The 15636-nt window shown below is 49.0% G+C and overlaps 5 protein-coding genes across 6 annotated transcripts; 3 read left to right on the top strand and 2 right to left on the bottom strand.

The window, feature by feature from the left end:
- Positions 1-688: 688 nt before the first annotated feature.
- On the top strand, positions 689-1832 carry LOC128267377 (c-Myc-binding protein homolog). The gene is made up of 2 exons (XM_053004199.1): positions 689-793; positions 856-1832. Exons 1-2 carry the CDS (start codon positions 779-781, stop codon positions 1390-1392), a joined length of 552 nt encoding a protein of 183 aa, XP_052860159.1. The 5' UTR covers positions 689-778; the 3' UTR covers positions 1393-1832.
- A 57-nt stretch (positions 1833-1889) lies between these two features.
- Positions 1890-2576, bottom strand: LOC128267699 (prefoldin subunit 3). The gene is made up of 2 exons (XM_053004588.1): positions 2498-2576; positions 1890-2387 (listed from the first exon to the last, which is right to left on the bottom strand). Exons 1-2 carry the CDS (start codon positions 2570-2572, stop codon positions 1890-1892), a joined length of 573 nt encoding a protein of 190 aa, XP_052860548.1. The 5' UTR covers positions 2573-2576.
- Positions 2577-3730: 1154 nt separating this feature from the next.
- Positions 3731-10687, top strand: LOC128267605 (serine/threonine-protein phosphatase alpha-2 isoform). 2 transcript variants are annotated; one of them, XM_053004484.1, is made up of 8 exons: positions 3731-3939; positions 4628-4759; positions 5989-6205; positions 6292-6577; positions 6647-6794; positions 6885-6950; positions 9203-9578; positions 10433-10687. In XM_053004484.1, the coding sequence occupies exons 1-7, from the start codon at positions 3885-3887 to the stop codon at positions 9238-9240; spliced, it is 942 nt and encodes a 313-aa protein (XP_052860444.1). In that variant the 5' UTR covers positions 3731-3884; the 3' UTR covers positions 9241-9578; positions 10433-10687. The 2 variants fall into 2 exon arrangements, with proteins under 2 accessions (XP_052860444.1, XP_052860443.1); XM_053004483.1 differs by lacking the exons at positions 9203-9578; positions 10433-10687 and having other exon boundaries at positions 6885-8718.
- Positions 10688-11845: 1158 nt separating this feature from the next.
- On the top strand, positions 11846-12802 carry LOC128276817 (protein takeout-like). The gene is made up of 4 exons (XM_053015280.1): positions 11846-11936; positions 12002-12245; positions 12304-12587; positions 12651-12802. The coding sequence occupies exons 1-4, from the start codon at positions 11846-11848 to the stop codon at positions 12800-12802; spliced, it is 771 nt and encodes a 256-aa protein (XP_052871240.1).
- Positions 12803-13487: 685 nt separating this feature from the next.
- Positions 13488-14341, bottom strand: LOC128276785 (arylalkylamine N-acetyltransferase 1-like). The gene is made up of 4 exons (XM_053015248.1): positions 14117-14341; positions 13862-14061; positions 13727-13799; positions 13488-13661 (listed from the first exon to the last, which is right to left on the bottom strand). The coding sequence occupies exons 1-4, from the start codon at positions 14339-14341 to the stop codon at positions 13488-13490; spliced, it is 672 nt and encodes a 223-aa protein (XP_052871208.1).
- Between the last annotated feature and the right edge of the window lie 1295 nt (positions 14342-15636).

Here is a 15636-nt window from a genome sequence, read left to right as displayed (position 1 = left end):
GGATCCCAGATCGTTAAAAGTAGACTGGCAAGGATGATCCGGTCATTGGGCAGCAAGCATCAGCACAACACGGCCAAATGGCGCCCCTACCGAGTGCGGTCTAAAGCGACGAGGATACGCGTTGAACTGGCCGACAACAGGACTAGCAGGAACAACGAGGTGCTTCAAACCGTTCAGTGCTCCGTGAACGCAAACGAGTGTTCCAGCAAAACGAGTGTCACGCAGGATAATCCCGGCGCAAACCTAACATCAAAAGATACAACGCTAGAAGCTACATAGTGCGTATTTCGAATACATCCGTTCGCATGTTGAATTAAAAAAGTATCAAATTAAATTAATTTATAAGTAATGTAACCGAACCGAATGTAATGAGAAACCGCGAGCGGTGGAAAAATTCCTTAAAGCTTCTCGGTCTTCTTCTCGGTCCCTTATTGTTGGTCCTTTGCCAGGGCCAGCGCCCTCTACCGTCGGGGGGCGTTTTTTTAACTCAAACTAAAATCAAACTAAAATCAAACTAAAATTTTGAAATTGGTAAGATTTCACGAAATGTTTCACCCAATGTTTCACGAAATGTTTCACCTACTCTTATCTCTTATGTCAAAATGGTTGCGCATGTATGCGTTTGCACAACCATTTGCTCGCACACGCACACCATTAAACACCAATCATTGATAGTGCATTCGGCAGCATAACCTCGCGGTAATCGATCGTTTTCCAGCTGGGGCTTGTGATTTAAGTTAAGACAATATAACGTGCCGAATTCCCACACGCCTGCACAATGTCGAGCTACAAGGTACGTACATTAACAACCAGCGATGCTGTGGTTATCTTTTTCAACATGTTTTGGTTCCCCAGCCGATTGATGTTTCGAAGGAGGACTTCCGCAAATATCTCAGTCACACCGGTGTTCTGGATGCCATCATAAAAGTACTGACGAAATGCAACAGCGACCGTCCAGAGAATGCACTCGAGTACCTGGTGAACAATTTGGGCGAGCGAGTCCAGGAGCAGGAAACGATCGCCCGATTGACGGCGGCACTGAGCGACGCACGAAAAGAGATCGAGGTACTGAAAAACGAAGTGCGTGCACTGAAGGGTGGTAGTGGGCAGGATGCAGAAACTACCGGGCCTGATGAAGTGACACAAAACGTAAACAAGCCTGTTTCCGATGAGGCACCAAGTCCGGTCGTGCCCACTGGTGACCAGAACTCGACGACTCTGCCCTCAGTCGCTGGTATGACCGAAGGCGCATCAAAGGAAGAAACCGTTCCGTCCCCGAAAGCCTCCGATGCGGATGCTGGTAGTAAGCAAAAGAAAGAAGCCGCCCCAGAGATCGACAAACAAGACCAACCGGTAGTCACACCTACCGACAAAGCAGACGAAAAAGAATAAGGCTGCCATACCAATGCCGCAAAACCCGTGATCTTGGATTGCTATTTAGGTTAAGTTATTTTGAGTATCATCGTTCGAATTAGGAATTCGAATGGCACGATGCTTTCCTTCACCCGGTCGGAGGACGAAAAAACGCGTAGCATAACGGTACCGTAGAAGTATTGAGACATCCGCGCTGCAGCAGATCGCTTTTTCTGTCTGCTCTGAACGACCGCGTTCACCGCACTTGGACCGTTATATTTTTTACTCCCATTATCACCATTACGGCTACTAACAAAACCAATCACTGATCCAAGTACAACGTGTTCCCAAAGCTGAACGTATTTATTGCCGCATTTAATATCGTCACTTATTGTCAACATCAACCGTAGCTGTTTCGATGCTATACAAACACATTCCCATTATGTTGTGTGGTGTTGTAAAATAAAAGGGGCAACAACGTAGAATCAGAAATGCATTCGTTTTATATTTTCTGCCCCGCGACTCACGAGGACTGTTTACGACTTGTCCTCGCCCGATGCCTTCTGTGCCTGCCGCTTTTTAACGTCGTAATTGTGCACCCGTGCCATGTTCACTTCGATGGTCGTGATTTGGTCGCGCAAGAAGTCCTGATCGTGCTCGAAGCACAGCAGATTGGTTTCGGCCGCATGCTTGTTCTGGCGGAGCAACTCCTCGGCTTCATCGAGCGGGTATTCGAGCATGACGTTGGCGCCCAGCCACAGACAGACCGTTTCGGTCGGTGGCATGTTGGTTTTCACGAACACCTGCTCGCTGAGCAGAAACTGTGTTTCCTGGTCTTCCTTCTGTGCTCGCAGGATCTGGATCATGTCGAGACTTTTGGTCAGGTCCGGGATCTGCTGCCGCAGCCGCCGTTTGCGGGAGATCATGTTGTACTCCATGAACCGGTATTTGCTGTGCTGTTCGTCAAAGTTTTTGAGCACCTTCTCGACGCTCTCCCCGTTGGCCGAGTCTTCCATGTACTGCTCCACATCGTCCTACGGGGAGAGGAAGTGTGTGTAAAAGGGTTGAAAAATTGTCGCCGACCAAACGGTTCCGCTTTGTGTGCACTGAGCCTTAAAAGGGCATTAGCATAACGCCCACTTACCACGAACACGGCCTCCGGAATGCCCGCATATGATTTTTGATCTTTCTCTAGCTTCGGCAATTCGACCACCTGCATGTTGTGGCCTCGGGATGTTCCGTTCGGGATCAAAAAACGGGGTGCCCGGTAGGTCGATACGTTCGCTGACGCAGAAATCACAGAAAACACATCAATCGCCAAGTGCGGCTTTTCGCTGGGAGCAGTATTTTTACTCGGGAAGGACTGTCAAAAAGTGATCCATCATATTGCTTTGGTAACCTGGTTGCCAAACACGACAAAAAGCTACGGTACCGTTGCTCGGCCGAGAAAGAAACAAGCTGTTGAAAAGTGCGACATCGACGTAGTTGGGTGGCATTGGAACAAAAGAAACCTCTTTTAATCTCAATCCGCACAAATAGAATGCAAATATGCGAATATTTTGCCGCTGTCAAGTTGCTCAGTATTATTTTGATCGCGAGTATCGCGGCAAAAAATGTAGCTCAATAGCCAGCTCACGCACACCACTGTGAGCGAAAGTGGCTCAGTCTGGCAGCACGGTTATGGCCCGAAATGTAACGGAATCCCGCTGGCAGCACTGGACCCCCGTTACACATCGGCCGACACGCACACACACACGCGCATTCCCATTTTCGTCAGGCGTGCCGAGCGAAGTGGAGCCGATTTTTGCTGATCCAAGTGAACGTCGGAGCGTAGTGCGTTTTTCGCTGCTAGTCGGAAAAAGGGTTTCCGTTTCTTTTTCCGCCACCGTTATTACCGTTATTGCGACGCGTAGTGTTCCTGCTCGGAGGCGGTGTGAGGAAGGCACAAATCCATCCGAAAACTGCGCTACGCAAGATTTTTTCTCTCCTCAAACACACACTCGTCGACATCGTCACGCGCGGCGGCCATCCCGGGTGTGCGGGAAGTAGACACGGGCGAATCTTGGCAAATAAAAGTCACCATCCGTAGCAACTTTGCGACGGTGTCGTCAACGGACAAGCAAACTAGGCTACGACGAGGGAACGGGAAGCTAGTTCCGGAAAAGTGCATAAGTTTTTTCGAAGAAACGCGTGTGTGATACGTATTGCCGTGAACGTGTGCATGTGTTTGTGTGTGCGTACGTTCGCCTTGTTTTTCTTCACCCGACATCATCCAAGTAGTACGGAAACGACGAAGACGAAGCAACCGCACTAGAAATCCGTGCCGCCATAGCATCGGCATTATTACGACCAGCGAAATATCGTCGTGCGCCTGAGGTGGTCGCCGAGAAGAACGGAAGATCGAAAAGTGACGATACTTTAGTCACTCTTCGCACACCGCGGAACTGGACCCATCAACTTCGTCGTCATCACCTTCCCGGTCTTATCGGTCGCATTGAGAGAATCGCAACGGGGAATCGAATCGATCCAAAATGTCGGACCTAGAGTTATCAAACATAGATCATCTGATCGCGATGCTTTTAGAAGGTAAATTGCTGGTTGAAGCAACGGGGTAGGCTCATTAATGTTGTTTATACAGTTTGCGGGGCTTCCTTTGGTGTGGCCCTCGAGCGCCATTGGAACTGCGGCGGGCGTCGAGACTGTCGCTGAGGAATATAATCGGTGCCAATGTGCGGTCAATGTTCCAGCATAGAGCCAACGCCCCTCTCCCGTACTCCTCTCCTACCGTTGGCCAGGGACTGCCGGGTAAAGAGGTGTCAAAATGTGATTCGGTGGTGGGGTCGATGAATTTGCTTCCGAACTTTTTCTACATATCATCTCTGCGCCTCGTACGATGAGTTTGATCGCAGCAATCCAATAGTCGTTCGGCGCGTTTGTGTGAACGTCCCCGTGCGTGCGTGTATACGAGGCTGATATGTATTTTTTCGTGCGTGCTTATGACTCAATCTTGGCTGGCGAGCGGTAGGAACACCGTTCAAGAGCCAAGCAGGCTGTGTGTGCGAAACAGAGTCAGAGCGATTCGCCCTGGGCCGCTGGTGCGAGAGCGAAACACGAAAGTTCGCTAATGAGAGCACACAATATGAGATATACCGAAAAGTTAACGCGTGCTTACACGAACCCACGGGTGTGCCGGGCTAGGGGTGGCGGGGGGTTTGGTGTCAATTTTTCTGAGTTTTTTTTGTTCACCATTTCCTCATACTATCTTTTCCCACAGTTCGCGGTGCGAGACCAGGAAAAAATGTTCAGCTGTCAGAGACGGACATACGGCTGCTATGCCTGAAGTCGAGGGAAATTTTCCTCTCGCAGCCGATACTGCTCGAGCTGGAGGCACCGTTGAAAATTTGCGGTAAGTACATCTTCTTTCGAAGCTTTTGACTTTCTTTCAGTCCGTTCAGACGAAAAGCGTAGTAGACGGCGCCACCGGCCACCCGAAAAGAAAGGGCACACGGTGGAAAACGGTTTCACGGTTTTTGTTTTTCTACCCGCCCCCCGTCTATTACGCAAACTCGACCATGTTTACGGTACGCAGGAACCCCTCTTTTTCGGCTCGATTGCAATTTGTTATTGTTTCTGCTTTTACCGCCCGGTTTCGAGAGATCTTCCATACACAAACACACACATGCAAAGTTCGCCTCTTAGTCACGGTTTCGACGGACATCGCCTGCTCCGTTGCGCACCTTTTTTCTCCAGGATTACTTTGTTGTGTGTGTGCTAATATGGCTGATAATTTTCAACCTCAAATCCGCGGCGCCACTGAGAACCCCCGGCAAGGGGAACAACGTGAATTTACAACAAATCCCCCCGTGCGGAGCGTAGACACTCCGGCTTGAAGGGACGGTCCAATGCGAGCGTTTTTAACTCGAGGACCGACACCAGCCTCTCGACACGTTATTGCGAACCGCTGGCTGGAGGACCGCTCGAACGTGCGGCGGACTGCAATAAATATCGACTCGAACGATAGTGAAAATGCACTTGGCCGTCACAGGGTTCTAAGATGGTGGACGTGCGACATTTCTGGCCGTTTTTTGTTGTTTCGTTTTTTGCAGTTGTTCGGTTCACTGAAAACTGTCAACCCTGGGACATTAATAGTCCGAGTTAGCTCTGTCTGTCGCCGCGCGCCTCACCAGCAATCGAACGCATCGTACGAAGGTGTCGAACACACGAACACCGCGCCGCACCGTTGTCTGCCTACCCAGGGCTTGACCATCACGGCGCGATTAGTAATTGACGACCACCGCGCACAGCACACACTTCACATAAATCAATACGTAATCGATGGATTTGGGCGGGGGTTGTAGTGGGGGGGCCAACGAAATTTGGCTCTAATCCTAGCAAGCGACGGAGTGCATCGATTTTTATTGCTGACGTAAGCGTAAATGTGGTCCTATTTCTTGAAATAACTCCACCCAAAAACGGGAATGATGGGCGGCCAAATTGGCTCCCTAATCAATCGATGGCCTTCCGTTTCGCTGCGCACAGCACCGTTCACGGTGCCAATGTCACGATGTTCCTGGTGCCCCTAAAATGTCAGAGAGAATGGATCGACTAATAGTTAATCTTTTTTGTGTTTCGTAGGCGATATCCATGGCCAATACTATGACTTGCTGCGTTTGTTCGAGTACGGCAGCTTCCCTCCAGAATCGAACTACCTATTCTTGGGCGACTACGTTGACCGGGGCAAACAGTCGCTGGAGACGATCTGCCTGCTGTTGGCGTACAAGATTAAGTATCCGGAAAACTTTTTCTTGCTTCGCGGGAACCACGAGTGCGCCAGCATCAACAGAATATATGGGTAAGCAAGTTCACGTTCCCGGGTTCCCGGTTTCTGAATGATACCATCACAACATCGTGTCCTCGCTTTTATCCCCGGAACCGCAGCTTCTACGATGAGTGCAAACGGCGCTACAATATCAAGATGTGGAAGACGTTCACCGATTGCTTCAACTGTCTGCCGGTGGCGGCCATCGTGGATGAGAAGATTTTCTGCTGTCACGGCGGGCTGAGCCCCGACTTGCAGTCGATGGAACAGATCCGCCGCATCATGCGGCCGACGGACGTACCGGACCAGGGGCTGCTGTGCGATCTTCTCTGGTCCGACCCGGACAAGGATACAAACGGCTACGGCGAGAACGATCGTGGCGTGAGCTTCACTTTTGGCGTAGATGTGAGTACACCGCTCTCTTGGTCGCTGACTGCCGCGGCCTCATCAATAATGCTTCCGTTTGGTCCCCAGATCGTCGGCAAATTTTTAACCAAGCATGACTTTGATCTTATCTGCCGGGCGCATCAGGTGGTCGAAGACGGGTACGAGTTCTTCGCCAAGCGCCAACTGGTAACACTCTTCTCCGCTCCCAACTACTGCGGAGAGTTCGACAATGCCGGTACGTTGCGTCGCCGTCTTATGATGATGTGTGCCAAAAGCCGCGCTTTCCACCATTTGACCGCCGGTTTCTTTTCCACTTTCCGTGCAGGTGCGATGATGTCCGTCGACGACACGTTGATGTGCTCGTTCCAAATCCTGAAGCCAGCCGATAAACGTAAGTTCCAATACGGTGGCCTCAACTCGGGACGGCCCGTTACACCACCGCGGAGCTATAGTAAAAACAAGAAGAAATAATTTATCAAATAGTTCTACAAGCAAATATTTCACACAACTACAACTATTGCTACTACATTACTTCTATTCACGTACTATCAAATTGTGCGGTATCCATTCTCTGTTCCGTTTGACCCCACTCCCCATCCTGCCTCCCTCCGTGTCCCTCCCGCTCCAGGGTCAGCTCCCGGGAACGCTGTCCAACGCTTCCCAACCGTTTCCCTACCGTCCCCGAACTTTCCCGACCCTTTTAAATCATTCAAAAATTTTATACGCAAAAATCCGATCGACTGACAGTCCGATATAATGTACGGACGGGCGTGTAAAGAGTTACGCGAGCGATCAAAAGGGTAGAAAGAGAGTGACCGAGTGAGGCGTGTGCTGTTGAGGTGGACTGAAGTGTAACAGATAGAGGCCGAGTGAAAGCAAATCCCTCCCGGAATCAAATCAATCAATCCCCCATCTTGAGGATTCTCACGTACTCACGACGCCGTACCACCACCACCTTCATATGGCCGTACAGATAACGTACTGCAGGTTACAAAACAGACGAAAGGAGCAAGTACAGTGGGGCGGGCACACGCGCGTGCGCGCGCGCGAGGATCATCGCAATCCGTAATCGGGGCGCCTCGATTTGTCTTTAGGAAGGAACAGCAGCATGCCTATGCAAATCGCAGCATCATCGTGATGCTGAAGGCGATTCTTGACTGTAGTTTAATTAGAAGAGGACACTACACCACACTATAGCTAGCAGCAGCAGCGTGTGCAGTGAAGCGAGAAAATAAACAAACGACGACGAGTGCACATGCAATGCCAACAACAACAACGGCAGCAGCACATGATAACGGGCAGCCTCGTGGGAGGTTGGTCGGCTGATAGAAGCGTGTGCGAGATAGAATTGCTGATGATTGTGCACCGTTACAGTACCCAGGCGTAAGCTACATACACTTAAAACACCGACATACACACCCCATACACTCTCCCTGACTTCCCTGACTTGTTGACGACGTGCGCATTGGGACACTAAATGAAAGCATAACAATCTTTTTGATTATGATAATTACCGCGAAAGCACCAGTAACGCAGCTGATCAAGCAGAGTGGCGCGTGCACGGGTCGAGCCTGCGCCGTTGCTCTCTACTCTGGCACTCAACGCCAGGGCCGATCTCGTCGATCTGACAGAGTCTGAGAGCCGTGCAATGATCCGCGTCTCCGATCATTGACGGCAAAAGGGAAAGACCGATATCCCGATCTACAGAGAGAGATGGTCACAGGTCGGCAGACACCTGGTTCTAGAGTACCGTGGTAGCGCAGTAGGAGCAATAAGGATGTGCCGCGCGGCGCAAAGGCTTTCCGTTTCCCAGCCCACGAGATTCTTGCGTGTCCCTCATGCCGCACGGACACCGGGGTGGGATTGTCTAAGTTATTGACCGCGGAAAGTAAACCGTTAAACCGAGAGACATAGGGAGAAGGGCAGAGAGGAGTCTCTGGTCGGGACAAGGAAGGAGCACAGTTGATTGGTGGTTAGTGGTAGGGATTGAAGCTGCGCGCCGTAATTGATTTAAAAGCAACCAGAAAGAACAACAACAAAAGCAAAAACACACATAAGTAAGAATCAAAATTCAAACAGCATAAATAAAACTTGTATCGATAAAAAACAACAACAACCATAGCAGTAAAAGCGACCATTTTATCCATATTATTTTGCATTTTTCAATCCAATCCCCTCCAAGCAGTCGCCGGGGGTCATTCCCCGCCCGGGTGGTTGTGTTGTGGATGGGCATTTAATAAAGACCCCGTTTTTCTCTAGAAAGCAGCCATCCTTTAAGCTCGTATACTATTTTCTGTTACTGTTACATGGTCAAACAAAGGGTAGCATTTCGTAGTTTTGAGAATCCGTTTGTGCTCTAGTACACACACACCGAACGAAGCGTTGAATTTTCCGTTCAAAATCCGTACGCGTAGATTGCCTGTTGTTCCCTGTTGAGTTGCTCGGTTTTTGGCACCGGCTTTGGAATGCTCCTACACAACCTCCTATTTGCCACTACTGTTCCCCCGCGCCCTACTGTTCCGTCCCGTTGTCGTCGATGCTCGATTGTGCTTCCTTATTTATATACCCTTCAGGAAAGTGTCGAACACGCTGTGGCCGTAGTATATTAATCGAATCGAACTTTGTTACCAACCTTACGCACAGGTGGGTTTCAGAAGCTCATCAAAAGCAGCAAGTTTTAATACGGCACCAGAGGCTAGCAGCAGCTCAACACCGCCGCCGGAAGCCGCCGAACGAGATTTTCATCGATGGTTGAAGGAATGCTGCCGCCGCTGCTGCTGCGCGCTGCGATCCTCTCGGAGCGAACACTAGAAACATGGGGCACACACGGGGAAAGAAGCCATCGATCGATCAGATGATGTCCACAAGCGGCACCTCCGGCAGCAGTGCACCACCCGCAAAGCCCCATGTTTTTATGTCCTCCTGGCCCACACACATAGACACACTCACACACACATTAGGCCTGGGCCACAGCTTTCTCTCGGGTTCGGATACCGGAGGGAAGTCGAAGATTGGTTTTGTGAGTAGAACTTACCTGTTGGTTTGGCGTGTTCAAGTGCCTCTTTCGTTTCTCGTATTTGACCAGTGTGGTGTTGTTGGTGTTGCCGTAATAATGTCGGTGGTGGTGATGTTGTACAATTAAAGGCCGTTACTAGTTCCGGTCAGTTTCCGGCAATTGCTTCACAAATTGAAAAAAAAACGGACTGTCATTTCCATTGCTGCAAACTTTGGAAAGAAACGTCTCGCCGCCCGTACCAGTGTTGTCCTTGTCCGTCAGTATCCTTGACCGCCGGCCATATTCAGTCCCAAATATGAGGCGCCACTTTGTTGTCCATTGAGTCTCGTTTGTCCTTTGTTGAAAAAAACAGAAAATAATGAAAGTGGCAAAACGGTTTAGAAACAGCAACCGTAGGTCCTCACTGCCACTATAAAATGGCCACTTTAAGACCCCCAGCCGAGCCAAGCGTGTCTCGACGAACGTAATGATTTTGTTTGGTTGTTATTTATTTTGCCACCAAAAATAAAAAAAAGAAAACGGGTGATTGAGAACCTTTCAGCAGCTTGTTTTCCCCTTTAACATTAACTCTGCCTAGTTGTTGTCGCCTATTGTGTTCCATTCGGTTTTCCCCTTTTTGTGCCCAGCGTAGTGCGTTTTTTGTTGTTTTGTTTCTCCTCCTGCCGCTTGTCTGCGTGTGACTGCCTCCTCCTGTAATTGTGTTGTATTTTGTGCCCGATTAAACGGCCCGAGTTCTCTGCGTTTGTTGTGTCCTGCGTTCGTTGTTGGCGTTGGTTTGGCAGGGTAAAGGCAGCGCCTGAACCACGGGGCGGCCCCGAAACCGGTGCAAAAATTCACAATTATTCTATTTCTTACAGCAATAGTCTAAACACCGTTATGCTGGCAGTTATGGACACACTTCCCCAAGCGCCGTTTCGGAACGACACGTTCCGAGATCCCAACTGGCAGTAAATGTAATATCGTACGCTTAGTTTCTAGATACTTTACGGGCAAACGGCAACTGTATTGGGTTGGGTGTAGGTTTTCAAATTATTACGTGGCCGATCGTTTCAATCTTCTTGATGCCAACAACCTCTAGTGATCGATTATAAAGTATTGTTCCAAATGGTGAAGATGTTGTTTTATTAACGTCGCTTTATTTTACGTTTAAGTGGTTCGGTAGTTTCGTTGCAGAACATGGCGAGAATTGTGTTAAAATGTTCCAACGGGAACTGCCAATTGATGGCTGTTGGTGACCTCGAAAATAAGACGACACCACACGGCGGCAGGCTCGGACGAGACCGAGGAATGCGAGATTAGATTGTGGTTCTTAAATATTAAATACCGATAGCTGAGACGACAAAGGGCGGTGGAAGATAGGGGTGTGTGCTACCCAAGAAAGAAAACCTGACGATAGCGTCGTGTCCTACCATATCTAGCCAGCCGGTTGCCGGACCGGAGTTTTATCTGTATTTATATATTTTATATTCCAACATACTATGCTACGCCGCGATTGTCATTCAAAAGGCATCGCGAAAAACGATATCATTTGAAGCGGCGGAACGGCGGAGTTTTTTAATCCATGAATGGTGACTAAACCCAAAACTTCTTCGCGTGTCACGTTTGGGCAAGTTCCAAAACGACCAAAGACTTGGTTTCTGAATAGAGTGTCACTTTTTTGCCCTGCATTGTTTCGTCGAATGGTTTTAGTCAGGTTACGGCGTTGTTTAAGCAAAAACCTTCTCTGATTGTGTAGAGTTAATTCTTAAACTAGCATCTTATTCGCATCATAAATTACTACTATCACCTTCTTTTCACGCTTGCGATAAATGCACTATACTTTATACAGTTACGCACCATACTCTGCATACTAAATTCTTACGCACCATTCCTTGCATCTTGCACAATTGCACTTGAACTGTCTTCGATCGCGATGACGAGGTCACATGATGTCTATATTCACACCGATCCATCGTTTTCGGTCCCGTCGCTGCCTGATGATCGATGACGTAGAGCTGTGTGCCATTCGATCGGGAGTGCGACGTGATATGTTTGATTAAAATGGCATAGTATTTTCACTATCCATTGGTACTCTTCGGAGTGGCATTCCTGTGTCTGCTTCCGGGTCCCTTCTGCAAAGCGGACAATGATCTGTGCTGGCGGTTCCTATAAAACAGATCTTCGTTCGAAAGATTGTAGCTCAGTTTAGCCCGGTAGCCGAACGAGAACACACCCAGTAGTGCCGCGGTGTGCTGCGTTCTGAAGAGGTTCTTAAATATTAAACGAGCAAAATGGTGACCGATAGACGGTGGCGAATTCTACACTTGACGTTGGGCATTTGTTTCCTGACTGTCGGTCCTGCGGTCGAGGGAAAAGATTTGCGTACGTAACCTGCTGTGTAGTGGTCAGTGGCGCTTTCTACCAACTCAATTGCCATTCCTTTTCAGCTAGCAATTTCGAAAAGTGTCACCGTAGCGACACCCAGTTCGATCGCTGTCTACGGAACGCGGTTAATGGAGCCATCAGGCTGTTGAAGGATGGACTGCCAGAGTTTGGTATCTTACCTTTGGATCCGCTGGCGGTGGACGCCCTGTCGTTCGAGCAAAACCCTTCGTCCCCGATCACGTTGCGGCAACACTTTACCGGAGTTCTGTTGAGCCATCTCACCGATTCGACCATCGTGAAGTATCGGTAAGGAACCGTCGCTTTCAATGTGTTCAGAACCATGAAAAAGACTCTTCGCTTTTAGAACCGATTTGAAAAAGCTCATCATCAAGGCGGAAGCAGTCACCCCGCGGGTACAGTTTGTCGGAAACTATACGATGAACGGGCGGATACTGCTGCTACCCATCACCGGGAAGGGTTTGGCCAACATTACCCTGCACAGGCTGAAAACGTACCACGAGCTAATCGGAGAGCTGGTCGAGCGGAACGGCGAACAGTTCATGCACATCCGGAAGTATATTGTGCACTTTGAACCGAAGCTTGTAACGTTTCAGTTCGAGAATCTGTTCAATGGTGATCCAAATTTGGGTAAGTTCTTATCAGTTCTCATTTTTTGGGTGCCTAACAAACGTATGTGAATGCCTTTGGTAGGAAGAACGATGAACCAGGTACTGAACGATAACTGGGAGGTCGTCTTTGGAGAGCTGCGCAATTCGTACGAGGAAACTTTCGGGTACATTTTCAAGAAGATCTCGAATCAAATCTTTCTGAAGGTGCCGATGAATAAAGTCTTTCCCGAGTAGTGTCCGCCACCCGGCGTTGGATGTTTTATCGATCGAAGAAATGATTCTCGGGTTTTGGCTCTCTTTTTCTCTTGCGCCTTTCGATGACAGAGACACACAGCGACTGTCGGTGTACGAAGCATTTTCTGAGGAGATTAGTTTATTTGCCGTTTCACATAAATGTCGATATCAAAACACATTTCATAACGGACCCTTCTTCCGGGGCAGGTAAATTTTAGCAACAACATAAATACAAATTTTCCTAAAGGCTCCCTGCACTTATGGCCATTATTGTCGCCGTCACTGTCGTCGTCTGCCAACAACGAGGTGTCGTTTGTAAAACATGTTAAAAATTCCAAACACCTTCTCTTAACATAAAAGGGTCTCCGAACCATCCCGAGTATGGCTGAAGGGTGATGAAAAGATGGTCATCGACAAGGTGCGGGTTGTACTTTGCCATACTGCCGGATGGGTACTGGGTGTTGGTCCTAACGGATGGATGGTTACCCTGTAGTTCACGGCCTTTGCTGAACCGGATTTGTTTTCACGGCACACCGATATTCGAGGGTCTGGTCCAATAACAACGATGATTGTGGGTTCTGTTTTTACATTATTTTGATATTTGCACTGCCGCTGGATTTGCGTTGAGCAAGCTTTTGTTTAGTTTCTTCGGTGTTTCCTCTTCTGACGATTAGGTCGCAAACATTTAACCTAGTGTCTTGTACATGATCTTCAAACGATCATGAGGCGCTCCCACGTGAAACACTGGGCGGCCGTGCTCGTCGAGATACTCATCGTACTTGACCTCGTGGCGGTCAGTGAACCCTAGTGAGCTTGCCACGCGCTGCGAAAACAATCCTGTTGCATCGGTTTTCATCACCTGCGAAAATGGATCCGTTCGTTATCGAGCGTCTTCGGAAATTCTCTTTCCTTTCCACCGCTTACCCGAAAGCCATTATCGCGAGCAATTTCTTCGCTCTTTCTCATCAACGCTTTGGCCAACCCTTGACCACGGAATCTGAAAATTGGATGAGCAATCGTTCTTACACACAATCGAGACACTTTTCCTACTCCACCTACTTGGAATCTACCGACAGGATGCGGATTTCAAAAATTTGCTCCACCGAAAATTGCTTAAACAGATCAATCTTAAGGTTTTCCTCGTACAGTAGGGTGAAAATCTTGCGAAACTTGTCGTCGTCCGTTTCGGCAAGCTTTTCTAGGGCACGGCCCGTGTCTGCGTTTCCATGGAGTATCCCGTTCACGACGACGCCAGCGATCTGGATGGGGTTGGAATTTAATATCAAAGGAATCATGCTGAAGGGTGGGGATTACCTCGCCATTGTTGGTGACCGCCATGGCGCTGATGCCATCATGCAGACTCGAGAGACTGTGCCTCTCCAGTAGCGTATGCCCGTGGCCGGGGTGACAAAGACTGACGGCCTTGTTGAGGGGCTCGTCGGCAAAGAACGTTTGGCGCAGATGCTGAATCACCTTCGGAAACCACGGTTCTGTAATGAGCTCCATCCGCCAACCATTACCATTCGCCAGCTTCTCCATTGCTAGTGAGCAATTCAGAGAATAATTTACCAAAATCTATTCCTTCACTTGGGCTAAGGAAATAGTAATATAAAATAAAAGCGGCACAGTTAGCACTTTGCAACTATTGTTCTATTTTAAAAGAGGTCCTTTGAGAGGCCAGGTTGCGCTAATTATCCACACGTAGAAGCGCGTCCTAGAACAGCACTAACACGTGAACAATTTGAAAGGCCTCTTTACTTACCCCACCGTAAGTACGCTATCGATCTATCACGAACCCGAAGCTAAGATAATGGTTCTTTAGCCACGCACAAAAAAAGAAACTGCCCTACTGTGAGCCGTGGTCGTTTCTAGAAAGTGGTTGGTTCTGTACTGATAGGTCAAAGTCGAATCAATTTCGCAGGCCCCCCCACACGTAAGGACGAAACCGATTGACAATGCCTGGCCCTGGTCCTTGGCCCGCGACCGACCGACCGTGGACCGAGGAGAGCCGACAGAGAACAGAGGATTCAAGGGCCAGGTCGGGACGACAACAATCCCTTTTTTACGCACTTTCTACGCATGTCCTGATTCAACGCCGTCAGGATATGAAGGGCAAGTCCTAATACTACTACACTGAGCGCTGCTAGCGGTTTGGCGGAAAGGACACGCGGCTTCGAGGTCGTTGGTAGTTTGCGTTTGTGTCTGTGGGCGAAGGTTTTTGATCCTTGAGTGCAATCGTGCCGTGGAGGCTCGTCCCTGCTGCAACAGGTGGTTGGATGGATGCGCGGATACGGGCGGTGGTTGGGTGCGGGGACACTGCGCTGTTGAATTGCGTACAACATTGTGTCACTCCGGTGCTAAACTAGCGACACCTGGCGGTCCGTAATGTGACAGGTTTAAAAAAATCGATTCAAATTTTCGCTACCCAAACATATTTTCGTAAAACACGTGCCACATTGCCGGTTGCTATGGCAACAACTTGCCGTCAACAGACCGGTAAACAACCTAAACCCAATCTCAACGCTCACTCTTGCGTTTGTTTGCGTGTTTTTGGACAGAGTTTTATTTTCGACATCATTAATTTATCATCATAAATATCGCATACTTCCGGAAGTGCATCAGTTTCAAGCGGTGGGCCATTTCCACAAACTACGCAAAACAGTGAGTACGCAATTTCGTGGCTGGCGGGCTGCGGAGCTGTTTCACGTGCCCGGGGTACTGCAGCAGGAACATGATTGAAACTGCGTCAAACTTTTGGCTTGCTTTAGGCTTCAATTCAATTGGCGTTGAAGCGCGCTGCGCACACTGGTAATTGACAATAAAGGTTTTGACCA

This window comes from Anopheles cruzii, chromosome 2 (assembly GCF_943734635.1).
Source record: "Anopheles cruzii chromosome 2, idAnoCruzAS_RS32_06, whole genome shotgun sequence".
NCBI lineage: Eukaryota > Metazoa > Arthropoda > Insecta > Diptera > Culicidae > Anopheles > Anopheles cruzii.
This window is presented reverse-complemented; position numbering and strand designations above follow the sequence as displayed.

Bases quoted from the DNA above. Each gene is read 5' to 3' on its own strand.
- LOC128276785 (XM_053015248.1), bottom strand. From the start codon at position 14,341: ATGGAGAAGCTGGCGAATGGTAATGGTTGGCGGATGGAGCTCATTACA. The intron at 13,800-13,861 runs GTAGGTGGAGTA...TCCAATTTTCAG, and splicing joins ATCCTGTCGGTAGATTCCAA to ATTCCGTGGTCAAGGGTTGG. The intron at 13,662-13,726 runs GTAAGCGGTGGA...CCATTTTCGCAG, and splicing joins CTCGCGATAATGGCTTTCGG to GTGATGAAAACCGATGCAAC.
- LOC128276817 (XM_053015280.1), top strand. From the start codon at position 11,846: ATGGTGACCGATAGACGGTGGCGAATTCTACACTTGACGTTGGGCATT. The intron at 11,937-12,001 runs GTACGTAACCTG...ATTCCTTTTCAG, and splicing joins GGTCGAGGGAAAAGATTTGC to CTAGCAATTTCGAAAAGTGT. The intron at 12,246-12,303 runs GTAAGGAACCGT...CTTCGCTTTTAG, and splicing joins TCGACCATCGTGAAGTATCG to AACCGATTTGAAAAAGCTCA.
- LOC128267699 (XM_053004588.1), bottom strand. From the start codon at position 2,572: ATGCAGGTGGTCGAATTGCCGAAGCTAGAGAAAGATCAAAAATCATAT. The intron at 2,388-2,497 runs GTAAGTGGGCGT...CTCTCCCCGTAG, and splicing joins TTCCGGAGGCCGTGTTCGTG to GACGATGTGGAGCAGTACAT.
- LOC128267605 (XM_053004483.1), top strand. From the start codon at position 3,885: ATGTCGGACCTAGAGTTATCAAACATAGATCATCTGATCGCGATGCTT. The intron at 4,760-5,988 runs GTAAGTACATCT...TGTGTTTCGTAG, and splicing joins GGCACCGTTGAAAATTTGCG to GCGATATCCATGGCCAATAC. The intron at 6,795-6,884 runs GTACGTTGCGTC...CTTTCCGTGCAG, and splicing joins CGGAGAGTTCGACAATGCCG to GTGCGATGATGTCCGTCGAC.